The sequence below is a fragment of the Hemiscyllium ocellatum genome, chromosome 16, assembly GCF_020745735.1.
Source record: "Hemiscyllium ocellatum isolate sHemOce1 chromosome 16, sHemOce1.pat.X.cur, whole genome shotgun sequence".
Lineage (NCBI taxonomy): Eukaryota > Metazoa > Chordata > Chondrichthyes > Orectolobiformes > Hemiscylliidae > Hemiscyllium > Hemiscyllium ocellatum.
Window position 1 is genome coordinate 87,548,989 of NC_083416.1, and position 27,164 is coordinate 87,576,152.

The 27,164-nt window shown below is 42.5% G+C and overlaps 1 protein-coding gene across 2 annotated transcripts in view; it reads left to right on the top strand.

Annotated features, from left to right (window-relative positions):
- Positions 1-27,164, top strand: part of arap3 (ArfGAP with RhoGAP domain, ankyrin repeat and PH domain 3) — a 344,677-nt gene that overhangs the window by 168,910 nt on the left and 148,603 nt on the right. For both annotated transcript variants that reach the window (XM_060837460.1, XM_060837459.1), the window contains exons 5-9: positions 1,567-1,687; positions 5,054-5,238; positions 11,622-11,728; positions 19,017-19,216; positions 19,364-19,449. In XM_060837460.1, coding sequence (XP_060693443.1) covers positions 1,567-1,687; positions 5,054-5,238; positions 11,622-11,728; positions 19,017-19,216; positions 19,364-19,449 — 699 coding nt within the window. The remainder of the gene's footprint in view (positions 1-1,566; positions 1,688-5,053; positions 5,239-11,621; positions 11,729-19,016; positions 19,217-19,363; positions 19,450-27,164) is intronic.

The window sequence follows — 27,164 nt, forward strand, 5'->3', positions numbered from 1 at the left end:
TGCCCATTAACTGCTGATGGATGGTGTGAACATGTGTGGATCAACTACTCAGAAACATTCACAAACACATGTAAGAAAGTTAATACCATGAACATTTCTAGACAAAATTTTATTTACAGAAAAGCCTTCTTCATCACACTAACAAGGTGCGCTGAACAGTTTTTTTCTTTCTTTCCTTCCAGCCAAGTATCAGTGTTATCCCAGGTTTTGCAGCTATTGGGCGGTGGGAGGGGTGAGAGGGTAGGGTTGAGGGGATGGGCAGCAAACCTCCATTGGCCATGAAGGTTTGATGGGCAATTCCAATGCCATTAGTGTCTGAATGGGTCAAACATGCCAAGGATCTTTTTTTCCAGAGGTAAGTAAACCTTCAACAGCTTGAACTTCCAAGGGTCGGAGTGGGGCATGCAGGGTGCAGGTGGAGGGCTCAGCCACTCCTAATTTGCCCTGAGGGGTAACTTGGGAGAGTCTGATGTGTAGTTCCTCCTTTGATTGGGTGTCTCCTGGCATTTCCATGCCTCCTTATGATGGGGGAACACCTGGACTGTGGGTCAAGGTTCTCTGTTCCCTTCTTGACGTGCATTAAGCCCTGAGGACCAATGACTACAGCAATCCAGTGCAGGTATGTGTGACACTCCAGCAGACCCGAGGAGCTGGGTCTGACACTCCATGGCACTGCCAACCAGTTTAGGGGACAGACAGACGATTCACTGATCACAAGATTCACTGCACTGCTGCAGGTAGTTGGTAATGATGACTGTCCACCATTCCTGTTTCTCCCCATACATATGGACAAAGTCCCAGTTTGCTGGCAGGCCAGGGCTCTTTCCTGCTTGTGGATAAACAGATGCCTAGTCTCCAGTAGTCTCCTGAGTTCCAATGACATGGGATGTTTCTCCCTCATGAGCAGATGGTGCATGAGTTTGGTGGGAGATTGGTGCAGTTCTGTGCAGTAGTGTAAATAGCTATGTGTGGAGTGGCAGAGAGAAGAGTACGGCACTTAGCCTGGCATAGCATAGCTGACCATTCCTCTACGTCCTCGACGTGTAGTGACGTAAGACCAGGCTTTCATGGTCTGGTGGCATGGCCTGCTCTGATGGTCCTCCAGGAATAGGACTCCCCACCTCTGCACCACCCCCTCCACTAAGACCTCTGGCTTGCTGTTGGAGAACAATGGCACCATCTTCCCTTTTGTGGGTGTCTTTTATTTAGATTCTGTCGATCACTGGCAGGGGCAGATTCGTGATGTCATTGCTCATCTGATTGCACAATGGAGCACAATGCCAATGAATTCTGGGATATCTGGTGAGTGGTCCAAGGAATGGGACACAATAGGATGGAGCCAGAATTGAATGTGACTGAGCCGTAGGGATGGAATAGAAGTGAATGAGATGAGTTTGGTAACAAAAGGGCAAGGATAAACACCCAACCTTGAGGCAAGAAACTTTCCAAAAAACTCAATACAATTCTAACATAAGCAAAAAAAAAGTTGTTTCAGTCTGTTTTACTGATTGTTGACATATTTAGTTGTGTTTTATTTTTAAACACTGGTACTGATTTTCTTTACAGGATCCATACCCTAAAGGAGTAATCCCTTTGGCAGTTATACAAATGGCAAGAGCAGCAAAGGAAAATAAATTTGAAGTAGTCACAAGCCACCGAATATTTGTTTTCAGGGCAGAAAATGAAGGTGAGTGCATTAATCTGAACCCAGAGACTGATTTTTTTTATCTATTAAACCAGTATCCTTTTGCTCAGTTTACATTTTCACTTTATGTATGTATGTTGTGTTTTATTATCTTTTCCTACATTTAGTTTCCCTCATTTCCACATAAACTCACCCTTTCTTTAACTCAAGATTTATTGATTAATTTAGCTCCTCTTAAGATACAAATAAATTTTGGAAAAGGTGTACACCAAAAAGGAATCTTTTTAAATTAATCATGTTATGACCAGCTGAGAGAAGAAAGTGGGCCAGTTCATCCTTCCTCGCCAAAGATTACTCATTTGGTGAATTCTCATCCTGATCTGATGGATGACACCGAGCTGAGCTCCCCTACAATCAAAATTGAGTACTTGTGTGCTGGGTGTCTCAAAAATCTAACTCTTAATTAGTCCACCTATATTCCCATGCTCTGTATTTGTAATTTCCTCTACACTCCTCTCAGCAGTTCCCTCATTTTGTATGTTGTGCATCCCTGAATTTAATTGCAGCATTGATGGTGGCTATACCCTCAGTTACCCAAGGCATGAACTCCCTTCATAATCAACAGCAGTATGTACTATCTACAAGATGCACTGCAGAAATTTATCAACAAAACTGAGATAGTGCTTTTTGAAGTATCTTTGATAATTCAGCCTCTTAAATATGACACTTGTGTCATCATAAGATCTTAAAGTCATGGAACACTTAGGAGGCAGCGATCATAGTATGGTCGAGTTCAGTCTGCAGTTCGAAAGAGAGAAGGCAAAATCGGATGTAATGGTGTTACAGTTAAATAAAGGTAATTACAGTTAAATAAAGTTCCTCATGAGAGAGGAACTGATGAAAATCAACTGGAAACAGTCTAGTGGGGAAGACAATGGCAGGAGTTTCTGGGTGTGATTGAAGACACAGTACAGAGGTACATCCTAATGAAAAGAAAGATTATCCAGGAGGGGGATTAAACAATCATGGTTGACAAAGGAACTCAGGAAATGTATCGCAGACAAAGAGAGAGCATATAAAGTGGCCAAGAGCACTGGTTAGGAAAACTACAAAAACAAACAAAGAATGACAAAGAGACAAATAAGGAAGCAGAGGATCAAATATGAAGGTAAGCTAGCCAGTAATATTAGAAATTATAGTAAAAGTTACTTTCGACACATAAGAAACAAATGAGCAGCAAAAGTAGAGATTGGGCCACTCCAAATTGTTACAGGAAAGCTAGTGATGGGAGCTAAGGAAATAGCTGAAGAACTTAATAAATACTTTGTGTCAGTCTTCACAGTGGAAGACATGAGTAAAATCCCAACTATTAAGGAGAGTCAAGGGGCAGAGTTGAGTATGGTGGCCATTACAAAGGAGGAAATACTTGACAAGCTAAAAGGTCTTAAAATTGATAAATATCCTGGCCTGGATGGGCTACATCCTAGAGTTCTGAGGGAGTTGACTGAAGAAATAATGGAGGCGTTGGTTGTAATCTTTCAAAAATCACTGGAGTCAGGGAAAGTCCCAGATGATTGGAAAATCGCTGTTATAACCCCCTTGTTCAAGAAAGGACCAAGAAAAAAGATGGAAAGTTATAGGCTGATTAGCCTAACCTCGGTTGTTGGTAAAATTCTAGAATCCATTGTTAAGGATGAAATTTCTAAATTCTTGGAAGTGCAGGATCGGATTAGAACAAACCAGCATGGATTTAGTAAGGGGGGGTTGTGTCTGACAAACCTGGTGGAATTCTTTGAAGAAGTAACGAGTAGGTTAGACCAAGGAGCCAAGTGGATATTATCTACCTAAACTTCCAAATGGCCTTTGATAAGATGCCTCACAGGAGGCTGCTGAGTAAGATGAGGGTCCATCGTGTTCGAGGTGAGCTACTGGCATTAATTGAGAATTGGCTGTCTGACAGAAGGCAGAGAGTTGGGATAAAAAGTTCTTTTTCAGAATGGCAGCCGGTGACAATTGGTGTCCTGCAGGGTTCAGTGTTGGGGCCGCAGCTGTTCACTTTGTATATTAATGATCTAGATGAAAAGACTGGGGCCATTCTGGTGAAGTTCACCAATGATATGAAGTTAGGTGGACAGGCAGGTAGTACTGGAGGTGGGGAGGCTACAGAAAGATTTAGACAGTTTAGGAGAATGGTCCAAGAAATAGCTGATGAAACTCAAAGTGAACAAATGCGAAGTCTTGCACTTTGGAGAAAAGAACACAAGCATGGACTATTTTATAAACAGTGAGAAAATTCATAAAGCCAAAGTACAAAGGGATCTGGGAGTGCTAGTACAGGATTCTCCAAAGGTTGACTTGCAAGTTGAGTCTGTGGTTAAGAAAGCACATGTAATGTCACTTATTTCAAGAAGGTTGGAATGTAAAAGCAATGATGTGGTACTGAGGCTTTATAAAACTCTGATTAAGTCCTATTTAGAATACTGTGTCCAGTTTTGGGCCTCACACCTCAGGAAGGACACACTGGCACTGGAGTGTGTCTGGCAGAGATTCACACGGATGATCTCTGGAATGGTAGGCCTAACATATGATGAACGGCTGAGGATTCTGGGATTGTATTCAATGGAGTTTAGAAGGTTGAGGGGAGATCTAACAGAAACTTATAAGATAATGCATGGCTTAGAAAGGGTGGACGCTGGGAAATTGTTTCTGTCAGGCAGGGATACCAGGACTCGTGGGCACAGCCTTAGAATTAGAGGGGGTCAATTTAGAACGGAAATGAGGAGACATTTCTTCAGCCAGAGAGTGGTGGGCCTGTGGAATTCACTGCCATGGAGCGCAGTAGAGGCCGAGACGTTAAATGTCTTCAAGACAGAGACTAATAAGTTCTTAATCTCGCAAGGAATTAAGGGCTACGGGGAGAATGCGGGTAAGTGGTGCTGAAATGCCCATCAGCCATGATTAAATGTCAGAGTGGACTCGATGGGCCAAATGGCCTTACTTCCACTCCTACATCTTATGGTCTTACCATATGTTCACCCAAATGACTGATGGGACATCCATAAAACTTTGAGGCCACAATTGTTTTAAAATTCCTTCCCATGGAGAGATGGTCAAAAACATCTGAAATGTGAAGGTTACAATAAATATTGTCTATTGAATAATGCAATATCACACAATAAAAATAAATAAGTACATAAATAAATACCTCTTCCTACTGCTCTTCATCTCTCTATCTCACCTTTCTCCTTAAAATACTCCTTTGAATAACATTTGGTGACCTGACTTAATATTTGTTTCAGACTTTATTTATAAAGTCTGCCTGTTAGCTTGGAAATTTTTTTATTACATGAAAGGTATTATATAGATAGAAGATATTGCTGTGATTGTGGCTATCTTTATATATTTCAGGACAGAGAAACGAATGGTGTACACACTTGCAAAATGCTGTCAAAGAATATCATTTCGCCTCCTCTCGTCGCGTTGGGTCAATGGCCTTCTACCAGAAGTACAGTTGCCTGGAGATGAAGGGATACAAATCGAAAGTGTATGGTGCCCTCTGTACTGACATCTTGTGGCTGTACAAAAATGAGCAGGTAGAATGAAACGGGTTATTGTGAGAGGGTGGAACAGTGGGAGGTTCACAATAATGCAATGTCCAAGTAATGTGATGTCATTTTTGTGGGGATTATCCAGAAAAGACACAATAAATGTTTTATTGGATAATGTGACACATTTAGTAACAATTTTAAGGAGAAATCTCCACATTTTCTGCAAATACATCATTTTTTAATATTAAGTTAAACATATTGATTAGAATAAGTCACTATAAATTTCTTCGTTATTTACTGATTTTAATGCTAGTCAATACTAGTCATTGCATTTTAACTGATTTGGCTGACTGAAAAAGCTTACTGTCGGCATGAATGAACTGCAACAGAATTTGTTGACCATAACTTTACACAGAGGATAGGAAGAGAAGAAATTTTACCTGCAGCCACATGGATCCAGGCCAGCAGTATTGACATCCCATCAGTGAATAACCTTCTGTTATATTTTCTTATCCCCTTTTGGCTCTCCTGATTTGCTTTTCAGATTTCCCTTTGTACCATTCTGTATAGCTGGAGGGCTTCTGCTGTTTTAGGCCCTTGTTATTTGTCAGAAGACCAGAGAGATAGGCGCAGATTAGGCTATATGGCCCATCGAGTCTGCCCCACCATTTTATTATGGCTAATATGCTTCTCAATCCCATTCTCTTATCTTCTACCCAAATCTTTGATCCCCTGACCAATCAAGAACTAATCTATCTTAAATACATTCAAAGACTTGGCCTCCATTGCCTTGTGAGGCAATAAGTTCCACAGAGTCACTATTCTCTGGCTGAAGAAATACTCCCTCCTCTCAATTCTGAAGTTGTCCCTTCATTCTGTGGCTGTAAACTAGAGGCCTCATCTCTCCAAGTCCTCTCTACCCAAGCCTCTCAGTATTTTGTAAGTTTCTATCAGATCCCCCCTCATCCTTCTAAACTCCACTGAGTACAGACCCAGAGTTCTCAAATGTTCCTCATATGACAAGTTCTTCATCTCTGGGATCATTCTTACAAACCTTCTCTGGACCCCTCCAATGCTGGCACATCTTTTCCTAGATACGGAGTATAAAACTGCTCATAATATTCCAAATGTGGTGATCAGAGCCTTATACAGCCTCAGCAATGCATCTTTCCTCTTGTAGTCTACCCTTCTTGAAATGAATGCTAACATTGCATTTGTCTTCCTAACATGCTAACTCAATCTGTACGTTAAGCTTAAGAGATCCTTAACTAAGACTTCCAAGTCCCTTTGAGTTTCAGAATTTCAAAAACTTTCACCAGTTAGAAAATAATCTATGCCTCTATTCTTCCTACCAAAGTGCTTAACTTCACACTTTCCCACATTGTATTCCACCTAACATTGCTTTGCCCAGTCTCCTCGCCTGTCCAAGTCCTTATGCAGACTCCGTGCTTCCTCAAAACTACCAGTTCCTGTCGGCAAAAGTGGGTACTGCAGATGCTGGAGATTAAAGTCAAGATTAGAGTAGTGTAGGAAAAGCACAGCAGGTCAGACAACATCCGAGGAGCAGGAATGGTCTGAAATGTTTGGCCAAAATGTTGATTTTCCTGCTCCTCCGATGCTGCCTGATCTGCTGTGCTTTTCCAGCATGACTCTACTCTTGTCATTGCCAGTTCCTCTATCTATCTTTGTGTCATGTGCAAACTTAGCAACATTACCCTCAGCCCCTTCTTCTAGATCCCTAACATATAACATGAATAATTATGGTCCCAACACAGATGCCTGGGGAACTCCAATTGTCACTAGCTGACATCCTGAAAAAGACCCCTTTATCCCAACACTCTGCCTTCTGCCATTCAGTCAATCCTCTGTCCATGCCAGTACCTTGCCCTAACACCTTCTGCTCCAAATTCTCCAAATTATGTACTCACTCAGGGTGTGCCTTATTACAGACATGATCTTTCTTTCCTGACTGTGTGCAACTTACTCTTAAGCTTCCCTTTTCCTCTTTATCCAATCCAATATGTTCCTTCATATTCAGGATTCACAGATTTATTGGTCCCATCTATTATCTCAATTGGAATATGCTTGCTTGGTGTTCTACCATTTCCTTTTCCAATGCATCTCATTGCTGTAACATAGATTTAACAAAAATATCTGTTCTGAGTCCATTTTGGGAAAATCATATCTGATTTTATTAACATCACCCTTCCCCCAGCTTAAACCTTTGATTTCAGGCCCATTCTTGTCTTCCTCCATGACAATCTTGAAGCTAATAGCACTATGATCGCTGTCTATAAAGTGCCTGCGCACTGATAGTTCACCATCTTGCCCAACTTCACTTCCTAAAATTAAGTTCAGGACCACACCCTCCTATGTAGGGTTTTCTACTGGCCTAAAAAGTGTTTCTGGATGCATTTTAAGAATTCTGCTCAATCTATACCTATCACACTATGACGACCTCAGTTAATGTTGGAGAAGTTGTAACTTCTAACTAATGTAACTACCCAATTGGTTTTACATTTCTCTGGAATGTGTCTTCTTACCAGAGCTCCTATTTTTCTCAGACTCACAGCAATTTGATTGCACCTTTTTTGTCTTTAAATTCTATTCATATGGCTTCATTTGAGAAGCCTTTAAGATTTCATCCTGCTTTACTGCTGTAATTGATTCTCTGATCAAAATTCTGACACCCACTCCTCCTCTTTTACCACCTCCTCTGTCTCGCATGAAGACACTGCGTCCTGGAACATTGAGCTGCAGTCCTGCCCCTCTCTGAACCATGTCTCAGTGATGCCAGCTGTCTTGGATCATAACATGTATTCAAGCGGTTCTTTTCAGATTTGGTTAAATGTAGTTAAAGGAAGACTCGACAACAGCAATTTGCTGAAATATGAATATTTATTGAATAATAAAAAAATGAGAAAGGAAGGAAAAGAAATCAATGATTCTCATGCCCTTCTGTCCATCAGGGACCCCTCAATTGACGGCTGGTGTAGACACTCAGATTTTTTCCTGGCGGCATTTGCGATCCTGGTTTGAGGTGAATGAAACTCTCTTACGCAGTGTAACAAACAACCAAAACAGAAAAACAAATACAGGATACAAGCCATCTTCAGTACATACAGGAATGTTCACAGGACTCATTCAAGTTCATGCAGTTGTTGGATAATATCAACAATTTTGGCCTTTCAGCCTACCCTATACACTGCCACACATTCATCTGGATTAACTTTCTAGTTCTATACCTACTGGTGTGTCACCGGATGTAATATGTAGATGACTAACTTTTAGTTCCTATTCTTTAATCTACTTTCTAGCTCCCTCAATTTTACTTGCAGGACCTCATTCCTTTTTAAAATCTATTTCATTGATACCAGTATGTATCAGGATCTCTGTCTGTTACCCTTCCCACTTAAGAACACTCCAAAGCTATTTAGGGATATCCCTGACTCTTGCCAGGGATGCACCAGGGAGGCAACAATAATCCTGGAGTCTGTTTCGTAGCCATAGAAATGCCTGTTTGTTCCCCTTACAACAGAATTCCCTACCACCACAGCCCTGCCATTATTCTAGATCATTTCAATCTTGCTACCTTCAACCAGGACTCCTCAGCCTTAGAGTCATAGAGATGAACAGCACGGAAACAGTCCCTTTGGTCTAACTCATCCATGCCGAGCAGATGTCCCAATCGCACCTAGTCCCATTTGCCAGCACTTGTCCCATATCCCTCCAAACCCTTCCTATTCTTATACTCATACAGATGCCTTTTGAATGTTGCAATTGTATGAGCCTTCCCCAGTTCCTCTGGCAACTCATTCCATACATACACCACCCTCTGCATGAAAATGTTGCCCCTTAGGTCCCTTTTATATCTTTCCCGTTTCACCCTAAACCTACGTCCTCTAGTTCTGAACTCCCCCACCCCAAGGAAAACGACTTTGCCTATTTATCCTATCCATGTTCCTCAATTTTATAAACCTCTATGAGGTCACCCCTCAGCCTCTGATGCTCTCGGAAAAACAGTCCCAGCCTATTCAGCCTCTCCCTATAGCTCAAATCCTCTAACTCTGGCAACATCCTTGTAAATCCTTTCTGAACCCTTTCAAGTTTCACAACATCCTTCCGATAGGAAGGAGACCAGAATTGCATGCAATATTCCAACAGTGGCCTAACCAACATCCTGTACAGCTGCAAAATGACCTCCTAACTCCTGTAATTGAAAAGTGTGGTGCTGGAAAAGCGCAGCAGGCCAGGCAGCACCCGAGGAGCAGGAGAATCGACATTTCGGGCATAAACCTTTCTTCAGGATTCCTGAAGAAGGGCTTATGCCCGAAACGTCGATTCTCCTGCTCCTCGGGTGCTGCCTGTTCTGTTGCATTTTTCCAGCACCCACTTTTCAACTCTGGTTTCCAGCATCTGCAGTCCTCACTTTCTCCCAACTCCTGTACTCAATACTCTGATCAATAAATGAAAGCTTACCAAGCGCCTTCTTCACTATCCAATCTACCTGTGATTCTACTTTCAAGAAGCTATGAACCTGCACTCCAAGGTCCCTTTGTTCAGCAACATTCCCTTCTCTGCTCTAAAGAAAATGCTGCAAAATTAGGATCGGTTAATCTTGGGTTAACTCTGAGGGCAACATGATGGCCCAATGGTTAGCTCTGCTGCTTCACAAGTGCCAGGAACCTGGGTTCAATTCCAGCCTTGGATGACTGTCTGTGTAGAGTTTGCACATTCTCCCTGTGCCTAGTGCTCCAGTTTCTTCCCACAGTTCAAAGATGTGTAGGGTAGTTGGATTGGCTATGGGAAATGAAGGGTTACAGGGGCACAGTCTGTGTAGATGCTGTTCAGAGGGATGGTGTTGTCTTGGTGGGTTGAATGGCCTACTTCCACACTGTAGGGATTCTATGATAATGTGTGGTGTCAGTAACCCTCTCTAGAAATGGCCAGGCATCCACAGCTATCTCAACTACACCTCCCTACACCATGGTTCCTAAAACCCGATTCCATTCTCCCCGTTTCTGCATGTTTATTGAACCTGTTCAGAGAATATGATTATTTCCAGTAGTGCTTCCGATACACATCTTTCCTTTTGAACTGAGGACTCACCATAGCTAATACAACTTGGCTCTGCACTGTGATGGATCTATCTCATGCAGTCCTGCTCTCACTTCTTCTCCTCCTTTTCAGAACCATGGTAGACCTGTCCTCAGACTCACCTTTGATGCAATCCTCTTCTATATTCATGGCTTACTGTCTACCATTCCCGCCACCTCCAGCAGGGTGCCACTATCAAACATATCATTGTACCCTCTCTCACCCTTCCAAAGGACACATTGGTCCACTTATCAGTCACACCCAAAATCATATCTCTGAACTATGGCACCAAAAACGAGATACAACATCTCTCTATTTACCTGGTCCTTTATCACCACAATCTTTCAGTTTTGCTCAGTAATATCAGCAAAGAATGTATCTGGAAGTCAAAGTATTCTGGATGCTGGAGATCTGAAACAAAAAGGTAAAAAGTGCTGGAGAAACTCAGCAAGTCTGGCAATGTCTGTGAAAAGCGAATTGGCATTAACATTCTGAGTCCAATGTGACTCTACTCCAGGACTGAAGGGGCTTAGAAAAGCAATGGCTTTCATGCTGTTGACAAAGAAAGAGGAGCAAGTGGTGATGGGGAGGATGCCCAATACAAAAGGCAAAGGGAATAGTAATAACAGTGGAGGAGAGCTGTAGATGAACAGTTCGTATTAGTAGGACATGTTATAATGGAATGCCGGACGCAAGCCTATACAAATGAAGAATTGGGTGGGTGAACTTCGAAATGTCGGACAGTGTTCACATTGTGAATTTGTTAAACTCAGCGTTGAGTCCTGAAGGCTTAAAGTGCTAAATGGGAAATGTGCTGCTGTTCCTCCAGCTTGCATTGCACCTGCTAGAACACTTCCACTGACCAAGGATAGAAAATTTAGCATGAAACCAAAATCATGTATTAAAATATCAACCAACTCGAAGGTCTGGCTGGCAATCTATTTCAAATTGATGGTTTAATAATTCAAGAAGCTAGTGGGCATTGATTTGAATATTGCACTGTATAAATTTAATTCCTTTGGTTTATTAACTACTGATATCCTTCAGAAAAATCTTAACTCTTGCCATCAATTTGTGATTTTAGAATAAAAGCTATTTCTTGACATCTCTTGTGGTGCTCTTGTCAAGTCTCACTTGCTCTAGAGGTGTGTAATAACATCTCTCAGCAGGTTAATAAATATCTAAAAACTACTTCTTAACAGTGCAGATTTTCAAAACTCCAAGGACATTCAGTGCTTCATTGATACCTGTTGAAAATGTGAGAAAACAATCTGAAATGTATTTGAATTGTGCAGCAACCTGATACTAACACACACTGTCTTTATTGGCAGAGTTTTAAAACTGGGATTGGAATCACAATGATTGGAGTACAGGGATCTACGATTCGTGATGTTAATCGTAAAAGTTTTGAGATAATTACTCCTTTGAAAACTTTCAGGTAAGTGACTTTGTATTGTATTTTCTCTGCTGTTTCTATGACCACAAATTAACAGGATCTGAATCTCACAAGCAGCCATTGACAGATTTTAGATGAATAGGACTGAAAGATTATTGAGCACAGTAAGAATGTGGAGTTGAGATTACAATCAGATCAGCCATGGTATTGCTAAATAGTGGAGCAGGTTTGAGACATAAAATGGCCTACTTTTGCTCCTAGATTGTATGAAAACAAAACATATTCTTAATTGTTGTTGGTGAGTGTCACAGTGCCAAACACAATCTTGTTTCAGGAGTTGCTGTAGAATGGCATCATGGTCAGTGCAGACATGGTGGGCCAAAGGGCCTGTTCTTGTGCTGTACTGTTTTATGTTCTTAACTCTAAATTAAAGCACTGGTGCTTGTTGACTGTTCAGAATGAAGGAAAATTTTTGATGTTCACTGAGTTTTGCAATTCATCTTGATCCCAGAAATATCAATTAAATGGCCCAGGAAAGTGGTGATAGACTCTGAAAATTCACTTATGGTTGAGCGTGAGAGCCGTGATCTGATAGAAGTTTTCAAAATATTAACAGGAAAAAGCAGAATAGATGAGGATAAACCATTTCCACTGGTTGGTGATTCTAGAAGTATGGGCATAATCTTATAAGGAGAAAGTGAGAACTGCAGATGCTAGAGATCAGAGTCGAGAGTGTGGCGCTGGAAGAGCACAGCAGGTCAGGCAGCATGCAAGGAGCAAGAGAATCAATATTTCGAGCATAAGCCCTTCATCAGGAATGCCTGAAGGAGAATTTTGACCTACTCTTGGGAATTAAGGCAGGGCAGGTGACTGAGGTGTCAGTGGAGGAGGACTTTGGGGCCAGTGACCATAATTCTATTAGTTTTAAAATATTGATGGAAAAAGATAGACCAGATCTAGACAGTTGAAGTTCTAAATTGGAGGAAGGCTAATTTTGATGGTATTAGGCAAGAACTTTCAAAAGCTGATTGGGGCAGACATTCACAGATAAAGGGGCAGCTGGAAAATGGGAGGCCTTCAGAAATGAGACAACAAGAGTTCAGAGACAATATATTCCTGTTAGGATGAAAAGAAAGGCTGGTAGGTGTAGGGAATGCTGGATGACTAGAGAAATTGAGGGTTTGGTGAAGAGAATGAAGGTATGGACAGGATAGATCGAGTGATTCCTCAGATGAGTATGAAGGCAGTAAGTGTACATTTAAGGGAGAAATTAGGAGGGCAAAAAGGGGACATGAGATAGCTTTGTGGCAGATAGAGTTCAGGAGAATCCAAAGGGTTTTTACAAATACATTAAGAACAAAAGGGTAACTAAGGAGAGAATAGGACCCCTCAAAGATCAACAAGGCAGCCTTTGCGTGGATGTGCAGTAGATGGGGGAGAAACTAAACAAGCATTTTGTATCAGTATTTACTGTGGAAAAAGACATGGAAGATATAGAAAGTAGGGATATAGATGGTGATATTGTGAAAAATGTCCATATTACAGAAGAGGAAGTGCTGGATGTCTGGAAATGCATAAAAGTGGATAAATCCCCACAACCTGATCAGGTGTACCCTAGAACTCTGTGGAAGCTAGGGAAGTGATTGCTGGGCCCCTTGATGAGATATTTGTATCATTGATAGTCACAGGTGAGATGCCGGAAGACTGGAGGTTGGCTACGTGGTGCCACTGTTTAAGAAGGGTGGTAAGGAAAAGTCAGGGAACTATAGACCCATGAGCCTGATGTTGGTGGTGGGCAAGCTGTTGGAGGAAATCCTGAGGGACAGGATGCACCTCATCTATTTCCTGATGAAGGGCTTTGGCCCGAAACGTCGATTTCGCTGCTCGTTGGATGCTGCCTGAACTGCTGTGCTCTTCCAGCACCACTGATCCAGAATCTGGTTTCCAGCATCTGCAGTCATTGTTTTTACCTTATCTGTTTAGAAAGGCAAGGGCTGATTAGGGATAGTCAACATGGCTTTGTGCATAGAAATTCAGGTCTCACTAACTTGATTGAGTTTTTTGAAGAAGTAACAAAGAGGATTGATGAGGGCAGAGTGGTAGATGTGATCTATATGGACGTCAGTAAGGCATTTGACAAGGTTCCCCATGGGACACTAGTTAGCAAGGTTAGATCTTATGAGATACAGGGAGAAGTAGCCATTTAGATACAGAACTGGCTCAAAGGTAGAAGACAGAGGCTGGTGGTGAAGGTTTGGTCTTCACTCCACAGGAGGCCACAAGGATCGGTGCTGGGTCCACTACTTTTCATCATTTATATAAATGATCTGATGTGAACCTAACAGGTACAGTTAGTAAGTTTGCAGATGACACCAAAATTGGAGGTGTAGTGAACAGTGAAGAAGGTTACCTCAGATTACAACTGGATCTTGATCAGATGGACCAATGGGCTGAGGAGTGGCAGATGGAGTTTAATTTAGATAAATGAGAAGTGGGAAAGAAACTCTGAGTATGATTTATGCACTTAATGGTAGGGTACTAGGGAGTGTTGCTGAACAGAGAGACCTTGGAGTGCAGGTTCACAGCTTCTTGAAAGTAGAGTTGCAGGTAGATAAGATAGTGAAAAGAACAACAAAGAGCAAAGAACTTCTGCCCTCCAAGCCTGAGCCGATCCAAATCTACTGTCTAAACCTGTTGCCCAATTCCTAAGCATCTGTATTCCCCTGCTCCCCACCTACGCATGCATCTGTCCAGACACATCTTAAATGAATCTACCCGTGTCTGCCTCTACCACCTCTGCTGGTAACGGTTTCCAGACACCCACCACCCTCTGTGTGAAGTATTTGCCACGTGTATCCCCCTTAAACTTTCCACCTCTCATCTTGAAAGCATGACCTCTGATTATTGAATCCTTCACCCTGGGAAAAAGCTTGTCTCTATCCTCCCTGTTTTTACGCGTCATGATTTTGTAAACCTCAGTCAGGTCCCCCCTCAATCTCCTTTTTTCTAGTGAAAACAAACCTAACTTCTCTTTATAGCCAGCACCTTCCATACCAGGCAACATCCGTGTAAACATTCTCTGCACCAATTCCAAAGTGTCCACATCCTTTTGGTAATGTGGCAACCAGAACTGTACACAGTATTCTAAATGCGGCCGAACCAATGTCTTGTACAATTTTAATATGATTTGCCAGCTCTTATACTCAAGACCCCGTCCAATGAAGGCAAGCATACTATATGCCTTCTTGACCACTCTATCCACCGTGCAGCAACCTTCAGGGTACAATGGTCCTGCAGTTCCAGATCTCTCTGCCTGTCAACTTTTCCCAAGGCTCTTCCATTCATTGTATAATTTGTTCTAGAATTAGTCTTGCCTAAATGCATCAACTCACATTTGTCTGGATTGAAATCCATCTGCCACTTTTCCGCCCAACTCTCCAATCTATCTATATCCTCCTGTATTCTTTGACCGTCCCTTATGCTTTCTGCTACTCCACCACTTGGTATACTTTCCTTTATTGGTCAGAATATTGAGTATAAGAGTTGGGAGGTCATGTTGCGGCTGTACAGGACATTGGTCAGGCTACTTTTGGAATATTGCATGCAATTCTCGTTTCCTTCCTATTGGAAGGAAGTTGTGAAACTTGAAAGGATTCAAAAAAGATTGATAATGATGTTGCCAGGGTTGGAAGATTTGAGCTGTAGGGAGAGGTTGAATAGGCTAGGGCTGCTTTTCCTGGAACATTGGAGGCTGAGGGGTGACCTTATAGAGGTTTATAAAATCATGAGGGGCATGGTTAGAGAAAGTTTTTTTCCAGGAGTGGAGGAGTCCAGTACTAGAGGGCATAGGTTTAGAGTGAGAGCAGCAGGATATAAAAGAGATCTAAAGGGCAAATTTATCACGCAGAGGGTTGTACGCATATGGAATGAGCTGCCAATATATTTGCAACACTTAAAAGGAATCTGGATAGGTATGTAGGCGGCACGGTGGCACAGTGGTTAAGCACTGCTGCCTCACAGCACTAGAGACCCGGGTTCAATTCCCAACTCAGGCAACTGACTGTGTGGAGTTTGCACATTCTCCCCATGTCTGCGTGGGTTTCCTCCCACAGTAAAAAGTGAGGTCTGGAGATCAGAGCTGAAAATGTGTTGCTGGTTAAAGCACAGCAGGTCAGGCAGCATCCAAGGAACAGGAAATTCGGCGTTTTGGGCCAGAGGAATGATGAAGGGCTCTGGCCCGAAACGTCAAATTTCCTGTTCTTTGGATGCTGCCTGACCTGCTGTGCTTTAACCAGCAACACATTTTCAGCTCTGATCTCCAGACCTCACTTTTTACTGTGGGAGGAAACCGGAGCACCCGGAGGAAACACATTTTCAGCTCTTTCCTCCCAAAGATGTGTCCAAAGATGTGCAGGTCAGGTGAATTGGCCGTGCTAAATTGCCCGTAGTGTTGGGTAGAGGGGTAAATGTAGGAGTATGGGTAGGTTGCGCTTCGGCGGGTCGGTGTGGACTTGTTGGACCAGAGGGCCTGTTTCCACACTGTAAGTAATCTAATGAATAGGAAGGATTTGGAGGGCTATGAGCTGGATACTAGCAGGTGGATCTAGATTGGGTTAGGGTATCTGGTTGGCATGGGTAAATCGGAGCAAAGGGTCTGTTTCTGTGCTGTACATACTCTGTGACTCTATGACCCTATTATGCCTGAAACGTAAATTCTCCTGTTTGTTGGATGCTGACCTGCTGTGCTTTTCCAGTGCCACACCTTTTGACTCTGATCTCCAATATTTGCAATCCTCACTTGCTTCTAAAGAAAATAACGCCAGCCTATCCAGCCTCTCTTCATTGCTAAAATGTTCTAACCCAGGCAACATCCTGGAGAATCTCATCTGCAACTCCTTCCAGCCTGTTCTGTGGTAACCAGAACTGGATGTAGTGCTCTAGCTGTGGCCTAACCAAAATGTTGTGCATTACAACATTGCATTCCTGCTCCTCTAATCTGTATCCCTTGGTGGACGGATCAATGACCAAGGGCCCTAGAATTAAGATTAGGTGCCGGAGGATTAGAGGAAGTCAAAGAGTCATACAGCATGAAAATAGACCCTTCAGTCCAATTCGTCCGATCACGTTCCAAAACCAAACTAGTCTCATCCACCTGTGCTTGGCCTGTATTCCTCCAAACCTTTCCCATTCATGAACTTATCCAAATGTCTCTTAAATGTACCTGCATCCATCATTTTCTCTGTCAGTTCAGTCCACAGACGAACCACCCTCTGTGTGAAAAGGTTGCCTGCCAGGTCATTGGAACTTCAGAACTAGGACTAGGAGTAGGAATAAGCCATCTGGCTCCTTGAGCCTCCTCCTCCATTCATTAAGATAATAGCTGATCTTTTCACGTACTCAGCCCCACTTACCCAAGCTTTCATTGTATCCTTTAATTCATTTATTGTTTAAAAAACGTCGATCTCAGCTTTAAAAATGTTTATTGAAGTTGCATGAACTGCTTCACTGGGCAAGGAGTTCCACAGATTTACAACCCTCTGAGCGAAGAAATTCCTTCTCAATTCAGTCCTAAATCTGCTCCCCCTAATTTTGAGGCTATGCCTTCTTGTCCTAGTTTCACCTGCCAGTGGAACCATCCTCTCTTTGGCGCAGCAGTTCAGTTGTTAGCACTGCTGCCTCACAGCGCTAGGAACCCGAGTTCAATTCCAGCCTCAGGTGACTGTGTGGAGTTTGCACATTTTCCCCGTGTCTGCGTGAGTTTCCGTCGGGTGCTCCAGTTTCCTCCCACAGTCCAAAGATGTGCAGGTTAGGTGAATTGGCCATGCTAAATTGCCCATAGTGTTCAGGGATGTGCAGTTTAGGTGCATTAGTCAGGGGTAAATGTAAAGCAACGGGGTTGCGGTGGGATACTCTTTATTGGGCTGAAGGGCCTGTTTCCACATTGTAGGGATTCTGTGATCTTATCTATTCCCTTCATAATATTGTATGTTTCCAGAAGATCCTCCCTCATTTTTCTAAATTCCAATGAATATAATCCCAGTCTACTCATTGTCTCTCCCATCAGCCAACCCCCTCAACTCCGGAATCAACCTAGTGAACTGTCTCTACATCCCCTCTAGTGCCAGTACATCCTTTCTCAAGTAAGGAGACCAAAACTGCGCACAGTACTCCAGGTGTGGCCTCACCAGCACCCTGTACAGCTGTAATATAACCTCACTACTTTTAAACTCAACCCCTTTAGCAATGATTCTATTTGCCTTCCTAATTACTTGTTGCACCTGCAGACATACCCTCTGTGATTCATACACAAGGACACCCAGGTCCCTCTGCACAGCAGCATGCTGCAACTTTTTACCATTCAAGTAATAATTTTTTTTACTGTTACTCCAACCAAAATTAATGACTTCACATATAGTAACGATGTATTCCATTTTGCCCACTCCCTTAAAGTATCCATGTTCCTCTGCAAAGTTTCTCAGTCCTCTGCACACTTTTTTCTACCACTCACCTTAATATCATCTGCAAACTTTGACACACTACTCATGTTCCCCAGCTCCAAATCATCACTATAAATTGTGAATAATTGTAGTCCCATCACTGATCCCTGAGGCACGACGTTAGTTACAGATTGCCAACCAGAATAGCCCTCATTTATCCCCACACTTTGCTTCCTGTTAGTCAACCAATCCTCTATCCACACTAATACTTTACGCATAACACCATGCATCTTATCTTATGCAGCTGCCCCTTATGCGGCACCTTGTCAAAGGTCTTTTGGAAATCTAGGTACACCACATCCACTGGGACCCATTTTCCACCTTGCTTATAATGTTTTCATAGAATTCCAAAAGATTTGTTAAGCATGACCTGCCTTTCCTGAATCTGGATTAGTGGTGCTGGAAGAGCACAGCAGTTCAGGCAGCATCCAAAGTGCAGCGAAATCGACGTTTTGGGCAAAAGCCCTTCATTAGGAATACCTGCCTTTCCTGAAGCCATGCTGCATCTGCCCAATGGGACAATGTCTGTCTCGATGCTCTGCGATTTCTTCTTTGATAATAGACTCAAGTATCTTCCCCATTACAAAGGTTATGCTAACTAGTTTATAATTCCCCACCTATTATCTACCTCTTTTTTTAAACAGTTATCACCTATTCAGCCAACTAATGGAATTGACCTCCATTGCTATCTTACCTTGGTCAAAAATTTTCATTTTGAGATTTCAAGCATTATAAATACACTGTAAATAGACAAAGGCAGGCTGAACTGATTTAAGCAATAGATTAAATGACAATGTTACTAGAATAATGTGTTGTGCTTTTTAATGGTGCAGTTTTACAGCAGAATCTGAACGAGAGAAGAGAGAATGGATTGAGGCACTTCAGGACTCGATTGCTGAGACTCTGTCTGACTATGAAGTGGCTGAGAAGATCTGGTCTAACAAATCAAACAAAGCATGTGCGGACTGCAAAGCACAGAATCCTGACTGGGCATCCATTAACCTTTGTGTTGTTATCTGTAAGAGATGTGCAGGTAATTGTCAACAGCTATTACCAAATTAGCTGTCAGAATTCAAACAACAATTTCAACTTGCCAGAATATAATTTAAATATATGTGGGGGAGGGTACAGATTTTTCAGATGGAACAGTGATTTCCTTTTTTTTCTTTGCTTTTTCCAGGTGAACATCGGGGCTTAGGAACAAACATTTCAAAAGTACAAAGCTTGAAACTTGACACAAGTATATGGAGCAATGAAATTGTACAGGTCAGAGGACTGTCACTTTTAATATTTAAGATATTTTCTGAATAGGTTGCTCACTTGTCTCGAGAAGAATACAGGGACAGCAATAAAGCATTATGACTTAGAGAGGCAGAATGTTGGTGTATCACAAGTGTCAGCACTGAAACTACTGCTGCTCACGTTTTACAATAAAACCATGCCTTTGGAATCAAAAATGTCACTCCTCACTGGGATAGCATGCTGGAAATCAAGCCCTGATATTCTCATAGTTGTCACGAAGTTACAGATTTTAAGAAGTACAAAGAATGCCTCAATTCCTTGTCTCTCACATCCAGGTTAACAGAACCATGAACCAGGTTTCTGTACTCAATAAGAATTCTTATTTATCAGAAATAATTAGGTTCTAGCTACAGGTAAACAATTAGAAATCGTTGGATATAAAACTAATTAATCCCCTTTTAAACTCCTCTTACAGACAAGCTTAATCTGAAAAGATAGCTTTTCAGTAGTCTTTGTTCCCAGGTTCTGTTGTTGAATTTATTCTTATACCTCATATTCTCGACAGCATGTTGCTTCAGTTGACTTTCTGTACCACTTCCACTAGTCAGAAAGAGAGACAATATTGCTAAATCATTAATAAAAAATCTCTGACTTATCAATTAAAAGTCACAGCTTACAAACATTGTTGAAGGAAAGACAAACTAGTTCCCTCCAGGTTGACAATAAGTTTTGACTTCAGAGAACAGAGACACGAACTGAACTGTTCTCTCTGAATGGAACTTGTTCTCAGCTCCAAGATGCTCATTTATCTGAGAACCAATCATACAGCTGTTGGCAGGCAAAGAGGTCTCTGTCATTGATAACTGGTCACTAGTCCATAAACCAATCAGATTCTTGTTCCCAGCAAAAGCTGTATCAGTACACCCTTCATGTCAAAATTGTCAGCAATTCTGCAATTATTACTCGTTCATGCAGTTACAGAGTCAGAGGACATACAGCATAGAAATAAGCCCTTCTGTACATTATGTTTATTTTTTGTTACTCATTGCTGAATATACCAGCATTTATTGCCTGTCCCTAATTTCCCAGAGGGAAGTTAAGAGTCAACCACATTGCTGTGGGTCTGGAGTCACATGTAGGTCAGACCAGGTAAGGATGACAGTTTCAAAGAACAATGAACAAAGGAAATTACAGCAAGCCTGCGCCGATCCAGATCCTCTATCTAAATCTGTCGCCTATTTTCCAAGGATATTTAGCCCTCTGTTCTCTTCCCATTCATGTATCTGTCTACATACATCTTAAATGATGCTATCGTGCCTGCCTACCTCTACCACCTCTGCTAGCAACGTGTTCCAGGCACCACCACTCTCTGCATAAAGAACTTGCCATGCATATCTCCCCTAAACTTTTCCCCTCTCACCTTGAACTCGTGACCCATAGTAATTGAGTCCCCCACTCTGGGAAAAAGCTTCTTGCTATCCGCCCCGTCTATCCCTCTAATGGTTTTGTAGAGTGCAATCAGGACCCGCTCCCCCAACCACCACCCCCGCCAACCTCTGTCTTTCTAATAAAAAAATCCTAATCTACTCAACCACTCTTCATAGCTAGCGCCCTCAATACTAGGCAACATCCTGCTGAATTTTCTCGGCAATCTCTTCAAAGCATCCACATCATTTTGGTATTGTGGCGAGCAGAACTATACGCAGTTTCCTTCCCTAAAGGACATCAGTGAACCAGATAGGTTTTTCCAATAATCGGCAATAGATTTATGGTCATCATAGAATCCATGCAGTGTGGAACTGTACAGTATCATTAGACACTTAATTCAAGATTTTTCATTGAACTTGAATTCCTCTATCTGTCTTGGTGCAATTTGAACCTGCATTCTCAGAACATTAGCTGGGTCTCTGAATTAACAGTCCAGCAATAAGACCACTGGGCCATTGCCTCCTCATACAGTCCAACAAATACTAAACTACACTAATCCTATTGATTCGCACTTGGTTCCTAGCTTACTCTGACCTGGCATTGATGCTTTTTAAATATTAAGAGACTACCAGCCTCTACCACCCTCTCAGGCAGCATATTCTGTATTTCTATCTCTCTCTGGGAATTTTTTTTTTCTCAGACCTCCTCTAAATTACTTACTCCTCGCACTAATCTTATGTCTGTCACATAGAAAAGATTCTCATGATCTATTCTGACTGTGCCTCTCATAATTTTGTACTCCTCAGTTGCTCCCCCTCCTCAGCCTCCTCTGCTCCAAGGAAAACAATCCCAGCCTATCCAGTTTCTCCTCCGAACTGAAACTTTTCATCCCAGCAGGCAATATCATGATGAATCTCCTCTACACCCTCTTCATTGCAATCATATCCTTCTGATGGTGTGACAACTAGAATTGGAAATATTCCATCTGTGGCCCAAGCAATGTTTTATAAAGTTGTAACAAGGATATACATTCTATCAAAAAGATAGGCAGGTGGGCGGAGGGAGTGGGTAACTTTATTAGTAAGGAATGAAATTAAAAAGTAGTAAGAAACAAAGTTGAGTTAGATGGTGTAGAATCTGTGTGGGTTGAATTGAGGAACTGCAAAGATTAAAAAAAAGACATAGTTGGAGTTATGTACAGGCCACCAGACAGTGGTCAGCAGCTGGGGTGCAAGATAGACCGAGAGATGAAAAAAATGTGTAGGAAAAGCAAAGTTACAATGATCATGGGGATCTTCAATATGCAGGTGGATAGGAAAATCAGTTTGGTAGTGATTCACAAGAAAATGAATTTGTAGACTGTCAATGCGATGGCATTTTGGAGCAGCTTGTGGTGGAGCTCACGAGGGAGCAGGCAATACTGGATTTAGTGCTGTGCAATGAGCCAGAATTGATAAGGGAGCTTAAGGTGAAGGAATCCTTAGGATCCCTGGACATCGACTGCTGCAGCGGACAGCTGGAACTGACAACCAGAAGTGGCAGAGACAAACCACTATAAATGTCGGAGGAAACCTCACAGAAGCGCTTCACAGGAGGCTCCCAAGCACTGAGGATGTCACCTAGACAGAGGACGAAACGTCTGTAACACAAATTCCCAGTTCGGCGAACAGAACCACAACAACGAGCACCCGAGCTACAAATCTTCTCCCAAACTTTGGAAGCCTTAGGAGGCAGTGACCATAATATAATTGAATTTACTCTGCAATTTGAGAGAGAGAAGATAGAGTCAGAGGTAAGGGAATTACAGGAGAATAAATGCAACTACCGAGGCATGAGGGAGGAGCTGGGTAGAATTGACTAGGAGAGGAGCCAAATAGGAAAGACAGTGAAATAGCAATGGCAGGAGTTTCTGAGAGTAATCCAGGAGACACAGCAGAGATTCATCCTGAGGGAAAAGAAGCATGGTACAAGGAGGATGAGGCAACCACGGTTAATTAGGGAACTCGGGGATAGCATAAAAGCAAAAGAGAAAGCATATAATATGGCGAACAATAGTGGGAAACTGGAGGGTTGGGAAGCTTACAAAGACCAACAGAAGGCAATAAAAAAATAATAAAGAGGGAGAAGATTATATATGAAATATATTGAGGTTAGAAATAGGAAAAGTGAGGTCACCCTGTTAGGTGTTTTCTACAGGCCTCCTAATAGTACTAGAGAAGTAGAGGATAATATTGCGAGGATGATTCAGGAAAAGAGTGAAGGTAGCAGGGTGGTTGTTATGGGGGACTTTAACTTCCCAGATATTGACTGGGAGAGCTATAGCTTGAGTTCATTAGATGGGTCGGTGTTTGTCCAATGTGTGCAGGAGGGTTTCCTGACACAATATGTAGACAGGCCAACAAGAGGTGAGGCTATACTGGATTTGGTTCTAGGTAATGAACCAGGCCAGGTGTTAGACTTGGAGGTAGGTGAGCACTTCGGGGACAGTGACCACAACTCGGTGACTTTTACTTTAGTGATGGAGAGGGATAAGTGTGCGCCGCAGGGCAAGAGTTATAGCTGGGGGCAGGGAAATTATGATGCAGTGAGGCATGACTTAGGATGTGTGGATTGGAAAAACAGGCTTCAAGAGAAGAACACTAATGAGATGTGGGGATTGTTCAAGGAGCAGCTACTACGTGTCCTCGATAAGTATGTACCAGTCAGGCATGGTGTAAAGGGCCTTGTGAGGCAGCCGTGGTTTAGTAAGGAATTGGAATCCCTTGTGAAAGGGAAGAAGGCGGCATATGTAAAGATGAGGCGTGAAGGTTCAGTTGGGGCGACAGAGAGTTATAAGGTAGCCAGGAAGGATCTAAAGAGAGAGCTAAGAGAAGCGAGAAGGGGACATGAAAAGTCTTTAGCTGGTAGGATTAGGGAAAACCCAAAGGCTTTCTATAGGTATGTCAGGAATAAAAGGATGACTAGGGTAGGTATCGGTCCAGTCTAGGATAGTAGTGGGAAGTTGTGTGTGGAGGCGGAGGAGATTGGAGAGACACTAAATCAATACTTTTCATCAGTATTCACTCAGGAACAGGACACTGTTGCTGAAGTGAATATGGAGTCACAAATGATTAGAATGGATGGCCTGGAAATATGCAGGGAAGAGGTTCTGGGAATATTGGAGAGGATGAAAATAGATAAGTCTCCCGGGCCTGATGGCATTTACCCTAGGATCCAATGGGAAGCTAGGGAGGAGATAGCAGAGCCATTGGCCTGGATTTTTATGTCGTCATTGTCAACGGGAATAGTACCAGAGGACTGGAGGATAGCGAATGTGGTCCCCTTGTTCAAGAAAGGGAGTAGGGATAGCCCTAGTAACTATAGGCCAGTGAGTCTGACTTCAGTGGTGGGCAAAGTCTTAGAGAGAATGGTAAGGGATAAGATTTATGAACATCTGGATAGGAATAACGTGATCAAGGATAGCCAGCATGGTTTTGTGAAGGGCAGGTCGTGCCTCACAAACCTTATTGAGTTCTTTGAGAAGGTGACTAAGGAAGTGGACGAGGGTAAAGCAGTAGATGTTGTGTATATGGATTTTAGTAAGGCGTTCGATAAGGTTCCCCATGGTAGGCTAATGCTAAAACTACGGAGGTATGGCATTGAGGATACATTAGAGGTTTGGATTAGGAATTGGCTGGCTGGAAGGAGACAGAGGGTAGTAGTTGATGGACTATGTTCATCTTGGAGTGCAGTTACTAGCGGTGTACCACAAGGATCTGTTTTGGGACCATTGCTTTTTGTTATCTTTATAAATGATCTAGAGGAAGGGCTTGAAAGCTGGGTAAGCAAGTTTGCGGATGACACAAAAGTCGGTGGAGTTGTGGATAGTGAGGAAGGAAGTGGTAGGTTACAGCGGGATATAGATAAGTTGCAGAGCTGGGCAGAAATGTGGCAAATGGAATTCAATGTAGCTAAGTGTGAAGTCATTCACTTTGGTAGGAGTAACAAGAAGATGGATTACTGGGCTAATGGTAGGCTACTTGGTAGTGTGGATGAGCAGAGGGATCTTGGTGTCCATGTACACAGATCTCTGAAAGTTGCCACCCAGGTAAATAGTGCTGTGAGGAAGGCATATGGTGTACTGGGCTTTATTGGTAGAGGAATTGAGTTCCGGAGTCCTGAGGTCATGTTGCAACTGTATAAGACTCTGGTGCGGCCTCATCTGGAGTATTGTGTGCAGTTTTGGTCGCCATACTATAGGAAGGATATGGAGGCATTGGAACGAGTGCAGAGGAGGTTTACCAGGATGTTGCCTGGAATGGTAGGAAAATCTTATGAGGAAAGGCTGAGGCACTTGGGGCTGTTCTCATTGGAGAAGAGAAGGTTTAGGGGAGATTTGATAGAGGTGTATAAGATGATTAGGGGTTTAGATAGGGTCGACACTGAGAACCTTTTACCGCTAATGGAGTCAGGTGTTACTAGGGGACACAGCTTTAAATTAAGGGGTGGTAGGTATAGGACAGATGTTAGGGGTAGATTCTTTACACAGCGGGTTGTGAGTTCATGGAATGCCCTGCCAGTAGCAGTGGTGAACTCTCCTTCTTTATGGTCATTTAAGCGGGCATTGGATAGGCATTTGGAAGTTATTGGGCTAGTGTAGGTTAGGTAGGATTCGGTCGGCGCAACATCGAGGGCCGAAGGGTCTGTACTGCGCTGTATCTTTCTATGTTCTATGAAGGTAAGCTAGCCAGTAATATGAAGGAAAACTGTAAGTGTTTCTATAAATATATATAGGGCAAAAGAGAGGCAAAAGTAGTGTTCTGCAAGGGTCAGTGTTGGGACCCCAATGTTTCACTTTATATGTTAGTGATCTAGATGAAGGAACTTAGAGCATTTTGGCTACGTTTGAAGATAATACAAAGATAGATAGTGGGACAGGTAACATTGAGGAGGTGGAGATGCTATAGAAGGATTTGGATAGGTTAGGAGAATGGGCAAAGAAGTGGCAGATGGACAACAATGTGGGAAAGTGTGAGGTCATGCATCTTGGTGGGAAGAATGCAGGCATGGGCTATATTCGAAATGGGGAGAAAGTTCAGAAGTCTGAAGTGAAAAGAGACTTGGGAGTTCTCATCCAGGATTCTCTCAAGGTAAACTTGCAGGTTGAGTCAGTAGTTAGGAAGGCAAATGCAATGATGGAAGTTATTTTGAGAGGACTTGAATATAAAACAAGTATGGGACTTCTGAGGCTCTGTAAGGTCCTGGTAAGACCACATTTGGAGTGTGTGCACAGATTTGTGTTCCATATCTCAGGAAGGATGTACTGATCCTGGAGCGTGTTCAGAGGATGTTCACGAGAACGGTCCCAGAAATGAAAAACTTAACATATGAGGAATGTTTGAGGACTCTACGTCTATACTCAATGGAGTTTAGGAAGATGAGGGGAATATAATAGAAATTACAGAATACTGAAATGGCCTAGATAGAGTGGATGTTGGAATGGTGTTTTCATTGGTAGGAGACTAGAACCCAAGGGAACAGCCTTAGAGTAAAAAGATGACCTTTTAGAATGAAGATAAGGAGAAACGTCTTCAGCCAGAGAGCGGTGAATCTATAGAATTCACTGCACAGAAGGCTGTGGAGGCCAGGTCATTGAGTATATTTAAGATGGAGATAGATAGGTTCTTGATTGTTAAGGAAATCAAGGGTAGTGTGGAAAAAGCGGGAGAATGAGGTTGAGAAACCTATCAGCCACGACTGATTGACGATGCAGATTCGATGGGCAGAACAGCCTAATTTCTGTTCCTGTGTCTTATGGTCAATTTGGACTTCCTTGCCCCTATACTCTATATCCCAGCTAATGGAGACAAGCATCTTGTATGCCTTCTTCACCATCCTTTTTATCTGTGCTGACACCTTCTGAGATTTATGGACTTGTACACTAAATTCTCTTTGTTCCCCAATGTACCCTAGGATCTTAGTATTCATTGTGTATACCCATCCCTTATTAGGTTTCCCAAAATGCATCACCCCACACTTATCATGATTAAATTCCATCTGCAATGGCTCTGCCCAACTTACCACCTGATCAATTTCAGACTGCAGCCTGGGACCATCCTTCTCTCTAACAAAAACACTATCAATGTTCCTGTCATTGGCAAACTCACTAATTAAACAGTGTACATTCAACATTGACATCCTTAATATAAATAACAAACACGCTTCTAATCTCAAAAACAACCTTCCACTAATACTCTTTGCCTCCTATTTGTAAGCCAATTTTGGTTTGAGTTTGCTGACTTGCCTTTGATCCCACTGGCCCTTATCATTTG